This window comes from Myxine glutinosa, chromosome 11, assembly GCF_964187855.1.
Source record: "Myxine glutinosa chromosome 11, kmMyxGlut1.1, whole genome shotgun sequence".
Classification (NCBI taxonomy): Eukaryota; Metazoa; Chordata; class Myxini; order Myxiniformes; family Myxinidae; genus Myxine; species Myxine glutinosa.
The window spans coordinates 129,144,355-129,159,585 of record NC_136271.1 but is presented as its reverse complement, the minus strand read 5'-3'; the positions used below and the strand labels follow the sequence as shown (position 1 = coordinate 129,159,585).

At 40.4% G+C, this 15,231-nt stretch overlaps 1 protein-coding gene across 6 annotated transcripts in view; it reads right to left on the bottom strand.

The window, feature by feature from the left end:
- LOC137436882 (alpha-aminoadipic semialdehyde synthase, mitochondrial) overlaps nucleotides 1–15,231 on the bottom strand; it is a 248,802-nt gene that overhangs the window by 164,214 nt on the left and 69,357 nt on the right. For all 6 annotated transcript variants that reach the window (XM_078787110.1, XM_068131086.2, XM_078787111.1 and 3 more), the window contains 2 exons: nucleotides 2,546–2,657; nucleotides 1,794–1,856 (listed from right to left, as the gene is read on the bottom strand). In XM_078787110.1, coding sequence (XP_078643236.1) covers nucleotides 1,794–1,856; nucleotides 2,546–2,657 — 175 coding nt within the window. The remainder of the gene's footprint in view (nucleotides 1–1,793; nucleotides 1,857–2,545; nucleotides 2,658–15,231) is intronic.

Sequence of the window (15,231 nt, the reverse complement as noted above, 5' to 3'; positions counted from 1 at the left end):
TGTAAACGCCCCTCAAAATAATTTACGAGATGATGATGTCATTGGCATCCATATTGGGAAAAATAGAGTTAAATAAGTCAGAATTTTTTTTATAAATTTTGAAAAAAAAAACATGTCGGGATGGAATCCCCCCCCCCACATCCCCCCCTCCCACATCCCTCCCCCATCCCCCCCCCCCCCCCACCCAAAAAAACAAACAATGTTGGAAGGAATGGCAAGGTAGGAATGACACCACAATACAACACCGCAACCCTTTTTCGGATTGCCGTCACAACTTTTGACATTTTTCCGTCTCAATCCCACAACAAATAAAATATACACCGTCCCACACTACAAATCTACAACTACCTCTAACATAGACATCTTCATATAATTGTTACTATTGTCACCTATGGCAAGAATGTCAAACTTTGTGATGGCAATCTGTAAATGGATTGTGGTGTCATTTCTACATTGTCTTTCATTCCTACCTTGTTTGGTTGATTTTTGGGGATTCCATCCCTGCATTTTTTTAAATGTTTATAAAATATTTTTTCTGATTTGTTATGTATAATATATACCCTCTATTTTGAAAAAAGGTGATCTTGGTCATATGACGTTTTGAACATCCTTCATCTTACTATAATTCACCAAATGTCCGTCCGTCTGTCTGTCTGTCTGTCCGTCCGTTCGAAGGTACAGCAAAAACGGCTGATCACAACGATATTTTGGGTGGGTAATCCTGGGATCTCCTGGAGTAAAATAGGCTATATTGTTTTTTCAATTTCAGCTTTGGCCTCCAGCATTTTCAGGTTTGAACTCCCACATAACGTTATTTTCCCGGGTGCCACACAAACGGCTGCACCGATCGCTGCACAGCTGCACTGCACGGCTGCACCGATCGGACTCAGTGACCTCGGACAAAGACCTTTTATAAGGACATGGGTTGAATCCCTGCTTGAGAGAATGCCAACCACCACCCCGCCATCACGATCATCTCTCCAACTCACAATCCCACGAGATATGTGGAAAGGACGACCCAAAACCAATTATCTCCTTTTTGATTCGTATATAAACATCATTAAAAGTAAATAATGACCTCGGCCAAAGTTCAAACAATGTGGATTTAATCTCTTCATGAGAGAATTCCACATAGCTATTTGGGCGGTGTATACGCTAACAGATCGCTGTCTCCATCGATCTTGCCAAGGCCGTAACAGCTATCGGCTCAAAATCCATTTAACTGTTGACTTGGTAGTTTTTACAATGAAGGAAACATTAACAATGTTGTTAAAAGTTTATTTTGTGATTAATTTGTGATTGGAGATATGTTGTTTGGAATGAAAAAAAGAGATATCGAGTTCAAGTAAATGACGACATGCCGTGATGGTTTCTACTTTCTCAACGTGAACTTCGTGGATCGCCATATGCAGATTCGCCACGGTCCAACGATCGATGTTTCTATACGTGAACGTACCCGTTTGTTTGCGAATGGGTACATTTTTCATGGAAGTCCTTCACGAACTTGCTGTCCATGTCTGACATGCGACTGAGGGTGCTACAGGAATGTGGAATTTATTGGTTTCATGCTTTAGCATTCGCCGTTTCTGCATTGCCTGTTTGCTTCTGGCCTCCCACCCGTGCATAGCACGGGTATCTCACTAGTATGTGGAATATGGGGAAAGGGGTCAAAATATTTTCTTTTTATATGTAAAAATACATCGGTAAAAAGATAGGCCTCATAGCTCATCTGACCAATAAGTATGAGCCAAAATGAATACAAAATATACAATTAGTCATCTTGTGTCACTTACCTTTCTAACAGTAGATGAAAACTGTGTTTGATCTTTCAGGGGTTTTGAGGCATTAGAACCGAGCTGTAAACAGAACGCAGGAGACAAAGACAGCTCCAATTACATCAATTCTGATGCCATAATCATCATAATCATCATCATCATCATCATCAAGAAGCCTCTGGCATCCTCACTGGACACTCCTCTGCGTTCCCTCAAGGAAGTCGGTCACTCCGACTGGATTCTCCCAGAGACCTTAAAAATAATATATGTTGAAGAGTTATCTGTATTGTGCGAGTTGAGGGCAGCTTTGTGATCAGGTGGTGTATGAGTATGGTGTTGGCTTCAAGGCGACAGTGTGCCAGAGCGGGTCCTGAGTTAGATAGAGTTTGTGTTGATATACTCGTATTTTGAGTGTGAGGTGGTAACCAAAACAGAGTCTGGCTCGTGTGATTCAGAGGAGTGCGAAAGGGTTTGTTCAGATGGATGGAGCTTTGTTGAGTGTTTTCTTGTCATAAATTGTTGAAAGCTACGACGCATCATCACAGGAGTGAGTTGAATTCCAGTACAGTACTATACAGTATTTGAGTTAAGCTCTTATCCATATACAGCACAGCTGAAATACAAAGTAATTAAATTACTAAAGCAAGGAGTAATTAAATTAATAAATAAACTAATTAATTAATTAATTCGTAATTTCACGAAAGGGTAATTCAATGATGGAGGTGAAACAATCAGCAAATTATTTAAATTTTCGTTTAACAAGAACGTACCAACTCTGGGACATATGGTAAAAGATGATCACCGAAGTCATGCGTCGCTTCAACTGGCAGCTGTGTTGGCATCTGGTCAATGGAGCAAATCAAAATGCCCTCTCCGCGAATGCTGCACACAGTAGCAGAACTCATTAACAACAGCACACTGCACACATACACAATATTTCATAGTATTCTACAGTAGGTTCAAACTAAACATTCACAAGAGTTTATTGTGTACCCTTAATAATTAATATAAGACCTCCCAGATGCAGATGCAGATGTAACACTCATTAAATGAGTGTTACATATTAACAGCAGAGCAAGTATCACGTGTCGAGAGAAAATATGGTGGTACCGATAGTATTAATGCAGGAAAAGCCTTCTTCAGTGCAGTCTGGAAGTGGTGAAAAACAAGGGAAGATTTGATTGCATGCCAACTACTAGTAAACGGGTTTTTGGACTTTGCATCCCAGAAGTTAACAATGCATGAAGAATTCGTCCACTTGTTTTCGTCTGCTCGCTCAAACAGTACATTTTGTAATGTCGGACAAATTGTAAAAAAAAATTGGTATACCCTGGGTATACTGTGTTAAAAGATACTATGCGACCTTTAACATCACCCAGCCAATACTAGGGGAGAAGTCTCCAGGTTAACGACCATCAGATGGAACGCTCCCTCTACCTGTGAAGAGCAACCCCAACAGTTTCTAGTTGCGTCGACAATCAGACACACGAGACAGATAAAAGATGAGTGCTACCTGCCGTACCATCCTGTCGGACATCATAAATGTTAAATCAATGAAGATGTCGTTTATTAAACTTTCAATACCATCAACTACAATATTTATGACAACATATTTTATTTTAAGACAAGTAAATTCCAATGAGTAGTTATCAAAAACCAGTTTTACAAAATAATGAGAGTACTGTCTTCGGTCTAGTGCGAAACCTCATCACTTAAACCAGTCTGGCATTAAAATACCCAAATAATTATTGCAAGAACAAGGTGGGTGCAGGTGGGTGCAGAGGGTCCAGGAGGAGCACTCTCCCTCTTTGGATTTTTGATGATAAGTTATATACTGTGATATTGGATGCAGTCTAGTGGCAGATACAGAGTGGTGGCATCATTCAACTTTCTGTTCATGTGTGAGTAAGTTATGTGTATGTTTACAAGACACACACGTGGAGAGAGGTGTCAAGTTAATATTTTAATAGTGCATTAAATGTGTGTTTCCCAATCGCGCTGCAATCTTTTAAAAATGCTTTAAATATGTGTTTCCCAATCGCACTGTTCAACTTTTAAGAATGCTTTAAATATGTGTTTCCCAATCGCGCTGTTCAACTTTTAAGAATGCATTAAATGTGTTTCCCAATCGCGCTGTTCATCTTTTTAAATGCTTTAAACATGTGTTTCCCAATCGGCATGTCAGAATGCACAGTGACCAAGCGTTACGGTACGTATTGAAGCGTTACGTTACACAAATTACTGTAACACCCAAATTGTGTTCATGGGTGTTAGATCTAAATAGATGAACCAAAGGACTAGGAAACGGGTTTCTTCCAAGAGAAGTATATTCAACCCAGAACCGTACAGCGTAACAATTACTCCATGTGAGCACAGCACGCACCAAGAGTTCAAGCACCTAAAGGCCACACTACGTCCCATCTCCGCGCCCAAAAACCAACCAACGGAAGTCCTTCCAAGAAGATCCGGGAAATAAAATAACTAAATAACTATTGTGCTTATATTACTGAAGAAATAAATAGCATGACGTAATTTTTGAACAGCGATACCCCATTTTGGGGTTAAGCATTCCGTGACTGTGTGGCGGCTGTGGCCTCTACATCCAAGTAAAAGCAAGCAATTAAGTGACGAATCAGAACATTCTGGCATAACCGTGAGGAGGCTGACATGGTGAGAGGTGTCCAGGTAATCTTTTAATAGTTCATTAAATGTGTGTTTCCCAATCACACTGATCATCTTTTCATAACCCATTAAATGAGTGTTTCCCAATCACACTGTTCATCTCTTAATAGCTCATTAAATGTGCGTTTCCCATTCACACTGATCATCTTTTAATAGCTCATTAAATGTGTGTTTCCCATTCACACTGTTCATCTTTTAATAGCTCATTAAATGTGTGTTTCCCATTCCCACTGTTCTTCTTTAAATAGCTCATTAAATGTGTGTTTCCCATTCACACTGTTCATCTTTTAATAGCTCATTAAATGAGTGTTTCCCATTCACACAGTTCATCTTTTAATAGCTCATTAAATGTGTTTCCATTTCAAACTGTTCATCTTTTAATAGCACATTTAATGTGCGTTTCCCATTCACAATGTTCATCTTTTAATAGCTCATTAAATGTGTGTTTCCCAATTATGCTGTCATCTTTTAATAGCTCATTAAATGTGTGTTTCCCAATCATACTGTTCATCTTTTAATAGTTCATTAAATGTGTGTTTCCCATTCACACTGTTCATCGTTTAATATCTCATTAAATGTGTGTTTCCCATTCACACTGTTCATCTTTTAATAGCTCATTAATTGTGTGTTTCCCAATCACACTGTTCATCTTTTCACAACCCATTAAATGAGTGTTTACCAATCACACTATTCATCTTTTAATAGCTCATTAGATGTGCGTTTGTCATTCACACTGTTCATCTTTTAACAGCTCATTAGAAGTGTGTTTCCCATTCACACTGTTCATCTTTTAATAGCTCATTAAATGTGTGTTTTCCATTCACACTGTTCATCTTTTAAAAGCTCATTAAATGTGTGTTAACCATTCACACTGTTCATCTTTTAATAGCTCATTAAATGAGTGTTTCCCATTCACACTGCTCATCTTTTAATAACTCATTCGATGTGTGTTTCCTATTCACACTGTTCCTCTTTTAATAGCTCATTAAATGTGTGTTTCCCATTCAGACTGTTCATCTTTTAATAGCTCATTAAATGTGTGTTTCCCATTCACACTGTTCATCATTTAATAGCTCATTAAATGTGTTTCCCATTCACACTGTTCATCTTTTAATAGCTCATTAAATGTGTGTTTCCCATTCACACTGGTCATCTTTTAATAGCTCATTAAATGTGTGTTTCCCATTCACACTGTTCATCTTTTAATAGATCATTAAATGTGTGTTTCCCATTCACACTGCTCATCTTTTAATAGTTCATTAAATATGTTTCCCATTCACACTGTCATCTTTTAATAGCTCATTAAATGTGTGTTTCCCATTCACACTGTTCATCTTTTAATAGCTCATTAGATGTGTGTTTCCCATTCACACTGTTCATATTTTAATAGCTCATTACATGTGTGTTTCCCATTCACACTGTTCATCTTTTAATAGCTCATTATATGTGTGTTTCACATTCACACTGTTCATCTTTTAATAGCTCATTAAATGTGTGTTTCTCATTCACACTGCTCATCTTTTAATAGCTCATTAAATGTGTGTTTCTCATTCACACTATTTATCTTTTAATAGCTCATTGGATGTGTGTTTCCCATTCACACTGTTCATCATTTAACAACTCATTAAAAGTGTGTTTCCCATTCACACTGTTTATCTTTTAATAGCTCATTAGATGTGTGTTTGTCATTCACACTGTTAATCTTTTAATAGCTCATTAGATGTGTGTTCGTCATTCACCCTGTTAATCTTTTAATAGCTCATTAAATGTGTTTCCCAATCACACTTTTTATCTTTTAATAGCGCATTAAATGTGTGTTTCCCAATGACACTGTTCATCTTTTAATAGCTCATTAGATGTGTGTTTCCCATTCACACTGTTCATCTTTTAATAGCTCATTAAATATGTCTTTCGCATTCACACTGTTCATCTTTTAATAGCTCATTATATGTGTGTTTCCCATTCACACTGTTCATCTTTTAATAGATCATTAAATGTGTGTTTCCCATTCACACTGTTCATATTTTAATAGCTCATGATATGTGTGTTTCCCATTCCCACTGTTCATCTTTTAATAGCTCATTAAATGTGTGTTTCCCATTCACACTGTTCATCTTTTAAGAGCTCATGATATGTGTGTTTCCCATTCACACTGTTCATCTTTTAACAGCTCATTAGATGTGTTTCCCATTCACACTGTTCATCTTTTAATAGCGCATTAAATGTGTGTTTCTCATTCACACTGTTCATCTTTTAATAGCTCATTAAATGTGTGTTTCCCATTCACACTGTTTATCTTTTAGTAGCTCATTAAATGTGTGTTTCCCATTCACACTGTTCATCTTTTAATAGCTCATTAAATGTGTGTTCCCCATTCACACTGCTCATCTTTTAATAGCTCATTAAATGTGTGTTTCCCATTCACACTGTTCATCATTTAATTGCTCATTAAATGTGTGTTTCGCATTCACACTGTTCATCTTTTCATAGCTCATTAAATGTGTGTTTCGCATTCACACTGTTCATCTTTTAATAGCTCATTAAATGTGTTTCCCAATCACACTGTTCATCTTTTAATAGCGCATTAAATGTGTGTTTCCCAATCACACTATTTATCTTTTAATAGCGCATTAAATGTGTGTTTCCCATTCACACTGTTCATCTTTTAATAGCTCATTAAATGTGTGTTTCCCATTCACACTGCTCATCTTTTAATAGCTCATTAAATGTGTGTTTCCCATTCACACTGTTCATATTTTAATAGTTCATAATATGTGTATTTCCCGTTCACAATGTTCATCTTTTAACAGCTCATTAGATGTGTGTTTCCCATTCACACTGTTCATCTTTTAATAGCTCATTGGATGTGTGTTTCCCATTCACACTGTTCATCTTTTAATAACTCATTGCATGTGTGTTTGCCATTCACACTGTTCATCTTTTAATAACTCATTGCATGTGTGTTTGCCATTCACACTGTTCATCTTTTGATAGCTCATTAAATGTGTGTTTCCCATTCACACTGTTCATATTTTAATAGCTCATGATATGTGTGTTTCCCATTCACACTGCTCATCTTTTAATCGCTCATTAAATGTGTGTTTCCCATTCACACTGTTCATCTTTTAAAACCTCATGATATTTTTATTTTTTATTTTTTATTTTTTTTGTCTACTGAATCGAGGCTCGTGAAAGAGCTAACATTTATTTCACAAACAAATCAACCAGACAAACAAAATATACAAAAAGAGGGAGCGGAAGACAAGATGGGGAGAGAAGGGGAAGCACACAACCACAACATTTGAGGCAGGGAGAAGTGTGGGAGGGAGAGGGCTTGGGGGGAGGAGGTGTGGGAAGGGGGGGGGGGGTGGGGAGAGGTATAAAACACAAGAGGACCGATATTAGCGGGGTAGAAAAGATCAAGGTTTTGGATGGGGGAGGATAAGAGATGGTGGTGAACAGCTGTTTTAAAGACCTGGAGGGTGGAGTGGGATTGAAGAGAGTGAGCGGGTTTGTTCCAGAGGCGGGAGAAAAGAGGAATGAAGGAGTGAAGGTGAGCAGAAAGTCTTGATTTTGGCAGTTTAACCATAAGAGGGTTGCAGGCAGATCTTGTGCGACCTGTAGGAATATTTGGGGGACAGAGCCCAGAGAGAGCTGGGGGGGCAAGGCCAGAGAGGAGTCGGTAGAAGACGGAAAGACCACCAACCTGCCTGCGGTGAGTGAGTGAAAGGCCCTTGGAGTTAGCTTCATCGCGGGAGATTCCAATGATTCTGAATGCTTTGGTTTCAACAGCGTGAAGACGAGCTAGGTGTGAGGCAGGAGCACCAGACCAGAGGGGAGAGCAGTATTCCATAGAGCTGCGGATGAAAGCCTTGTATGTGGTGAGGAGCTCAGCTGTGCCAAGGAAGGACTTCGCACGACGGAGGATGCCCAGTCGGCGACTGGCTTTGGAGGCCAGATTTGAAATGTGGTTTTCCCAGGAAAGATCATGGCAAATAGTGAGACCCAAAAGCTTGAGTGACAGAACTTCTTGGAGAGGATTATTCAGAAAGTGGATGGGAGGGTTGTCCAGTCGGTCTTTTCAGAGAGACATCGTAAGAGTGTGAGATTTATCAGGATTGAAAGACATGTTCCATTTGTTTGCCCAGTCTGTGATTTTGTCCAGGTCTGCAGAGAGTGAGGAGGCTGCAGACTGCCGATCTGAGGGATGAGGAATGGAGCGACAGAGAGTAGAGTCGTCAGCAAAGAGAAAGAGAGGATTTTGAAGAGAGTCAGAGAGATAATTGATGAAGACCAGAAAAAGCACAGGGCCCAGAACACTACCTTGGGGAACTCCAGCCTGAACAGGAAGAGGAGATGAGAGAAACCCATTCAGGGCCACACGCTGACCACGACCAGAGAGGAAGTCCGCCAGACATGCGTGGAGATTTCCATGGAAACCAAAAGAGGAGAGTTTGGTGAGCAGAGCGGGGTGCCAGACCGTATAGAAGGCACGTGAAATGTCAAGGGAGACAGCTCTAATTTCCTGTTTGGCATTGAGGACCTCCATCCATTGTTGAGAAAGCAGAAGCAGCATGTCCAGAGTAGAGTGACCAGGTCTGAAACCAAATTGATGATCAGAGATCAAGCCATTGGAGGAGAGGAAAGATTTCATATCTGAAGCAATGATGGATTCCATGACTTTGCTGATAATTGGGAGAAGGCTGATTGGTCTGTAGTTGCTAGGATCTGTTTTTGCACCGTTTTCGTGCAAAGCGGTGATGTTGGCTGATTTCCAAGCAGATGGCAGATGACCTTGAGCAAAAGAGAGGGTGAAGAGAACAGAAAGAGGGAGTGAAAGAGCAGAAGAACATGATTTTAGGACCCGTGGGCTGATGCCGTCAGGACCAGTTGCAGAATCAGAGTCGAGGGTTGACAGAAACTTTTCCACCTTGTCAGGAGGAAAGGACACAGAGTCCAGGAGCAGCTGGGTACGACAGGGTACGGAGGGTACAGAGAGGGGTGGGTTTGGGACACAAGATTTAGAGGCAAACACAGAGTTGAGGCATACAGCTTTTTCACGTGCGGAGTCAGCCGTTAAGCCGTTTGAGGTGAGGGAGGGGATGGAGGGGGAACAAACACCAGAAACAGATTTGACCAGACGCCACCAGGATTTGGAAGAGGGAGACAGATAAGAGAGTTCGGTCTTGAGAACGGTGAGATATTGTTTCCTGGCTCTCCTGAGGGTGGACACACATTTGTTTCGGGCTTTGTGAAAGGAAATGAGATTTCCTTCCGTTGGATTTGCTTTCCAGGAGACGAAAGCAAGTTGTTTCAGGGCAACAGCCTCACCACAAGATTCCGTGTACCATGGACGGGAGGAAAGGTATGACAACTGAAGACGAGATGGGATAAATCTGTGCATGAGAGAGAGCAATTTACTTTGAAAGAATTCCCAGGATGAGTTGATGTCAGAGGCGGTAGAGATGGGAGACCAGTCCAGATGATTGATGGCTGCTTGAAGACCGTGCCAGTTGGCCTGAGTGAAATGCCAGACTCGTCGACGCTGAGGAGGCTCTCTGAGAATGGTCAGAGAGATGTCCACTTTGACAAGCACATGATCAGATGAGCCGATTGGAGCAGAAGAAAAGCAGCAGACATTTTCAGGGAAGTTAGTCATAACCAAGTCCAGAAGAGAAGATGCTCCGTTGACTGAGATCCGGGTCGGGAAATTGACAGATTGTGTCAGTCCCAGTGAGTCGCAGAGGTCCTTTGCTGAAGAGCCATGGCTGGTGAGAGGGGTACCCACACCCAGCCAACTGGCATGGTGACAATTGAAATCACCACATATGAGGAAGAGAGAGTTGGGATGGGTAGATCGAAGTTGGTCCATATTATCAGACAGCGAGATGTAGATGGAGTCATCACTGTTTGGTGGACGGTACAACACACATATGAACAAAAGGTGGGAGCGAAGGGGAAGCCGTAGCCAAAGGTATTCCTGGGGGTGAGGTGGAGAGAGGGCAGTGGAGGGCGAGTGAGGAAGAGAGTTTTTTTTATAAAGATAGCAACCCCACCTCCAGGACGAGGCTCAGGTCTATCATACCGGAGGAGGGAGTAACCCGGGAGAAATACCAAGGCATCAGAGACATCATGAAGGAGGAAAGTTTCTGTTAAGCAGATCACATCTGGTTTGTCAGAAGCAACCTGTACAGAGAGATCAGTCAAGTTTGAGCGAAGGCCCCGGATGTTTGAGGTCCATACCGTTAATGAAGAGGAAGGGGGAGTATCGGGTACAGAACAGGGGGGGGGAGGGGTAGGGTAAGATGTGGAAGAGGAGGAAGAGGTAGGGAGAGCTGTTGAAGGTGTGTCAGAGATTTCAGAATAGCTTGGAGAAAGGGAAGAATGGGGCGGACAAAAGGTTTGATGGAGATTGGGTGAGGCACAGTGAGGTGTTATTTGAGGAGGGGGAAGAGCGAGGCAGAAGGTTGGGGGAGATGAAGGTGAAAGTTGGAAGGGGGAAGAAGCAGGGAGGATGCTTTGAGGAGGAGGGGTGAGAGGGGAGTCTCGGAGGGGAGGGGTGTGGGGGGAGTTTAGGAGGGCGGGGAGGGAAGGGGCAAGGGGGGAGATTTGAAAGAGATGGGTGATGGGAGGATTTGGAGGGGAGGGGTGATGGGGAAGTTTTGGAGGGGAGGGGGGATGGGGAAGTTTTGGAGGGAAGGGGGGATGGGGAAGATTTGGAGGGGAGGGGTGAGCTTGGATTTTGAAAAGTATACGATTCATGGGAAACGAACTTTTTTTGCAAAATGAGTTTGAGTCCTTCGAGTCAAAAATACGTTTGAGGAAGCTGAAGGATGGGTGGAGTTCTGGAGAGTTTAGGGAATGTAGAAAAGGGGAACTGTAAGAGATGGTATTATTTTTTTTTTTGGAATGAATAGATTTGGTGAGCAAGACGAAAGCATCCTTTTGTCGGAGAGGAAGAAAAAGGTGTTATAATATATGAGAGAAAATAGTTGTTATGGGGAGAGATTATACATTTCTAACCACGTGATCGCGTGATCGCGAACAACATGAACGAAGAACGAATGAACAAATAAGAACAACAAATAAACGAATAAGACCTGAGAAGGAAAAAAAAATTGGGGTTTTTTTTTTTTGAGTAGAGATATTAAACAAGGAGGTATGGGGTGAATGACTGGGACGAAACAGAGAACGAAAATAATTGCAGCGCATTTGACGAACCGCTGAGAGAAAAACAAAACCACAAGGTCGGAGACCGGTCGGAGATGTGTGTTTTCCGTTCCGGAGATGTGTGAGATATGTGTGTTTCCCGTTCACACTGTTCATCTTTTAACAGCTCATTAGATGTGTGTTTTCCATTCACACTGTTCATCTTTTAATAGCTCATTAAATGTGTGTTTCCCATTCACACTGTTCATCTTTTAATAGCTCATGATATGTGTGTTTCCCATTCACACTGTTCATCTTTTAATAGATCATTAAATGTGTGTTTCCCATTCACACTGTTCATCTTTTAATAGCTCATGATATGTGTGTTTCCCGTTCACACTGTTCATCTTTTAACAGCTCATTAGATGTGTGTTTTCCATTCACACTGTTCATCTTTTAATAGCGCATTAAATGTGTGTTTCTCATTCACACTGTTCATCTTTTAATCGCTCATTAAATGTGTGTTTCCCATTCACACTGTTTATCTTTTAGTAGCTCATTAAATGTGTGTTTCCCATTCACACTGTTCATCTTTTAATAGCTCATTAAATGTGTGTTTCCCATTCACACTGTTCATCTTTTAATAGCTCATTAAATGTGTGTTTCCCATTCACACTGTTCATCATTTAAAAGCTCATTAAATGTGTGTTTCGCATTCACACTGTTCATCTTTTCATAGCTCATTAAATTTGTGTTTCGCATTCACAGTTCATCTTTTAATAGCTCATTAAATGTGTGTTTCCCAATCACACTGGTCATCTTTTAATAGCTCATTAGATGTGTGTTTCCCATTCACACTGTTCATCTTTTAATAACTCATTACATGTGTGTTTCCCATTCACACTGTTCATCTTTTAATAGCTCATTAAATATGTGTTTCACATTCACACTGTTCATCTTTTAATAGCTCATTAGATGTGTGTTTCCCATTCACACTGTTCATCTTTTCATAGCTCATTATATGTGTGTTTCCCATTCACACTGTTCGTCTTTTAATAGCTCATTAAATGTGTGTTTCCCATTCACACTGTTCATATTTGAATAGCTCATGATATGTGTGTTTCCCATTCACACTGTTCATCTTTTAATAGCTCATTAAATGTGTGTTTCCCATTCACACTGTTCATATTTTAATAGTTCATGATATGTGTGTTTCCCATTCACAATGTTCATCTTTTAACAGCTCATTAGATGTGTGTTCCCATTCACACTGTTCATCTTTTAACAGCTCATCAGATGTGTGTGTTTCCCAATGACACTGTTCATCTTTTAATAGCTCATTGGATGTGTGTTTTCCCATTCACACTGTTCATCTTTTAATAACTCATTATATGTGTGTTTCCCATTCACACTGTTCGTCTTTTAATAGCTCATTAAATGTGTGTTTCCCATTCACACTGTTCATATTTTAATAGCTCATGATATGTGTGTTTCCCATTCACACTGTTCATCTTTTAATAGCTCATTAAATGTGTGTTTCCCATTCACACTGTTCATATTTTTATAGTTCATGATATGTGTGTTTCCCGTTCACAATGTTCATCTTTTAACAGCTCATTAGATGTGTGTTTCCCATTCACACTGTTCATCTTTTAACAGCTCATTAGATGTGTGTTTCCCAATGACACTGTTCATCTTTTAATAGCTCATTGGATGTGTGTTTCCCATTCACACTGTTCATCTTTTAATAACTAATTGCATGTGTGTTTGCCATTCACACTGTTCATCTTTTAATAGCACATTAAATGTGTGTTTCCCAATGACACTTTTCATTTTTTAATAGCTCATTACATGTGTGTTTCCCATTCGCACTGTTCATCTTTTAATAGCACATTAAATGTGTGTTTCCCAATGACACTTTTCATTTTTTAATAGCTCATTAGATGTGTGTTTCCCATTCACACTGTTCATCTTTTAATAACTCATTACATGTGTGTTTCCCATTCACACTGTTCATCTTTTAATAGCTCATTAAATATGTGTTTCGCTTTCACACTGTTCATCTTTTAATAACTCATTATATGTGTGTTTCACATTCACACTGTTCATCTTTTAATGGCTCATTAAATGTGTGTTTCCCATTCACACTGTTCATATTTTAATAGTTCATGATATGTGTGTTTTGCATTCACACTGTTCATATTTTAATAGCTCATTAAATGTGTGTTTCCCATTCACACTGTTCATCTTTTAATAGATCATTAAATGTGTGTTTCCCATTCACACTGTTCATCATTTAATAGCTCATTATATGAGTGTTTTCGCATTCACATTGTTCATCTTTTAATAGCTCATTATATGAGTGTTTTCGCATTCACACTGTTAATCTTAAAAATAGATCATTAAATGTGTGTTTCCCAATCACACAGCTTATCTTTTAATAGCGCATTATATGTGTGTTTCCCAATCACACTCTTTATCTTTTAATAGCGCATTAAATGTGTGTTTCCCAATGACACTTATCTTTTCATAGCTCATTAAATGTGTGTTTCCCAATCACACTGTATCTTTTAATCACGCATTAAATGTGTGTTTCCCAATGACACTGTATTCTTTTTAATAGCTCATTAAATGTGTGGAGGAGGAGCAGAGATATGTGAAAACAGTCGGACAGGCACAGCAAGATGCATGAATGTGGTGGGAAGGTGTGCGGGTGAGGACATTGAGGTGGCAAGAGATTTGGAGGATGGAGCCAATATTGTTGAGTTTCCTGTTGCGGGCAATGCATGATGTGCTTCTTTCACCAGTAAACTTGAGATTGTGGGGGTTGTTGCAGGAGGAGAGATGTTCTTTGTGTGGAGGTTTGGGAATGGTGCAGCATGCACTGAGTGCATGCTCATTATCATTGGCAGTCGGTAGATACAAGTGGCGACATGATCAGGTGCTGGCGGTAGTCGTGCAGATGGTGCAACAAGAGGTGCTGAGATCGAGAGAGAGAAGAGTGGAGAAGGAGACCGTTGGGGGAGAGGTGTGGTTTGTCAAAGAGGGCCAAGTGGTATGAGGTGGAAAGAGGAGGAGGTGGAAAGCAAGAGGGCTGTCAGATGCTTGTGATTGGCAGGTGGTGGCAGACCTAAAGCCACAATTGGTATTCCCAGAGTAGATCTGTGTGACAAAGTTGCGGCCTGATATTCTCATTTGGTCAGGTGAAACAAGACAAGTTGTAGTGAAATTATACCGAAGGTGAACCCAGGGAGTGCTCGCTTATCCCACTAAAAGGGGCGTCTATAAGACCCGGGACAACCGGGGCGCACGGACACTCCAGCGGCACTTACTGTGACATAGTCCTGTAGTTTGAATGGTATGTACGCCCCTATATGCTGAGCTTGTTTTGTTTTACCTGTTGATATCGGACATTGCCCATGTAATACTCTGATTCTAATGTCTGTTGCATGAATGTATTTTTACAGGATGTTACTTCAGATCTAAATGATATTAAACCTACCCAAGGGTCAAGTCGTGTCTGTGCTTGATTTTCACGACTTTAATATCATTTAGATCGACGAAATGACTGAACACAAGATGATCATGGTACCGATTCTCGGTGCCGACGCTCAAGCCGAGGGGT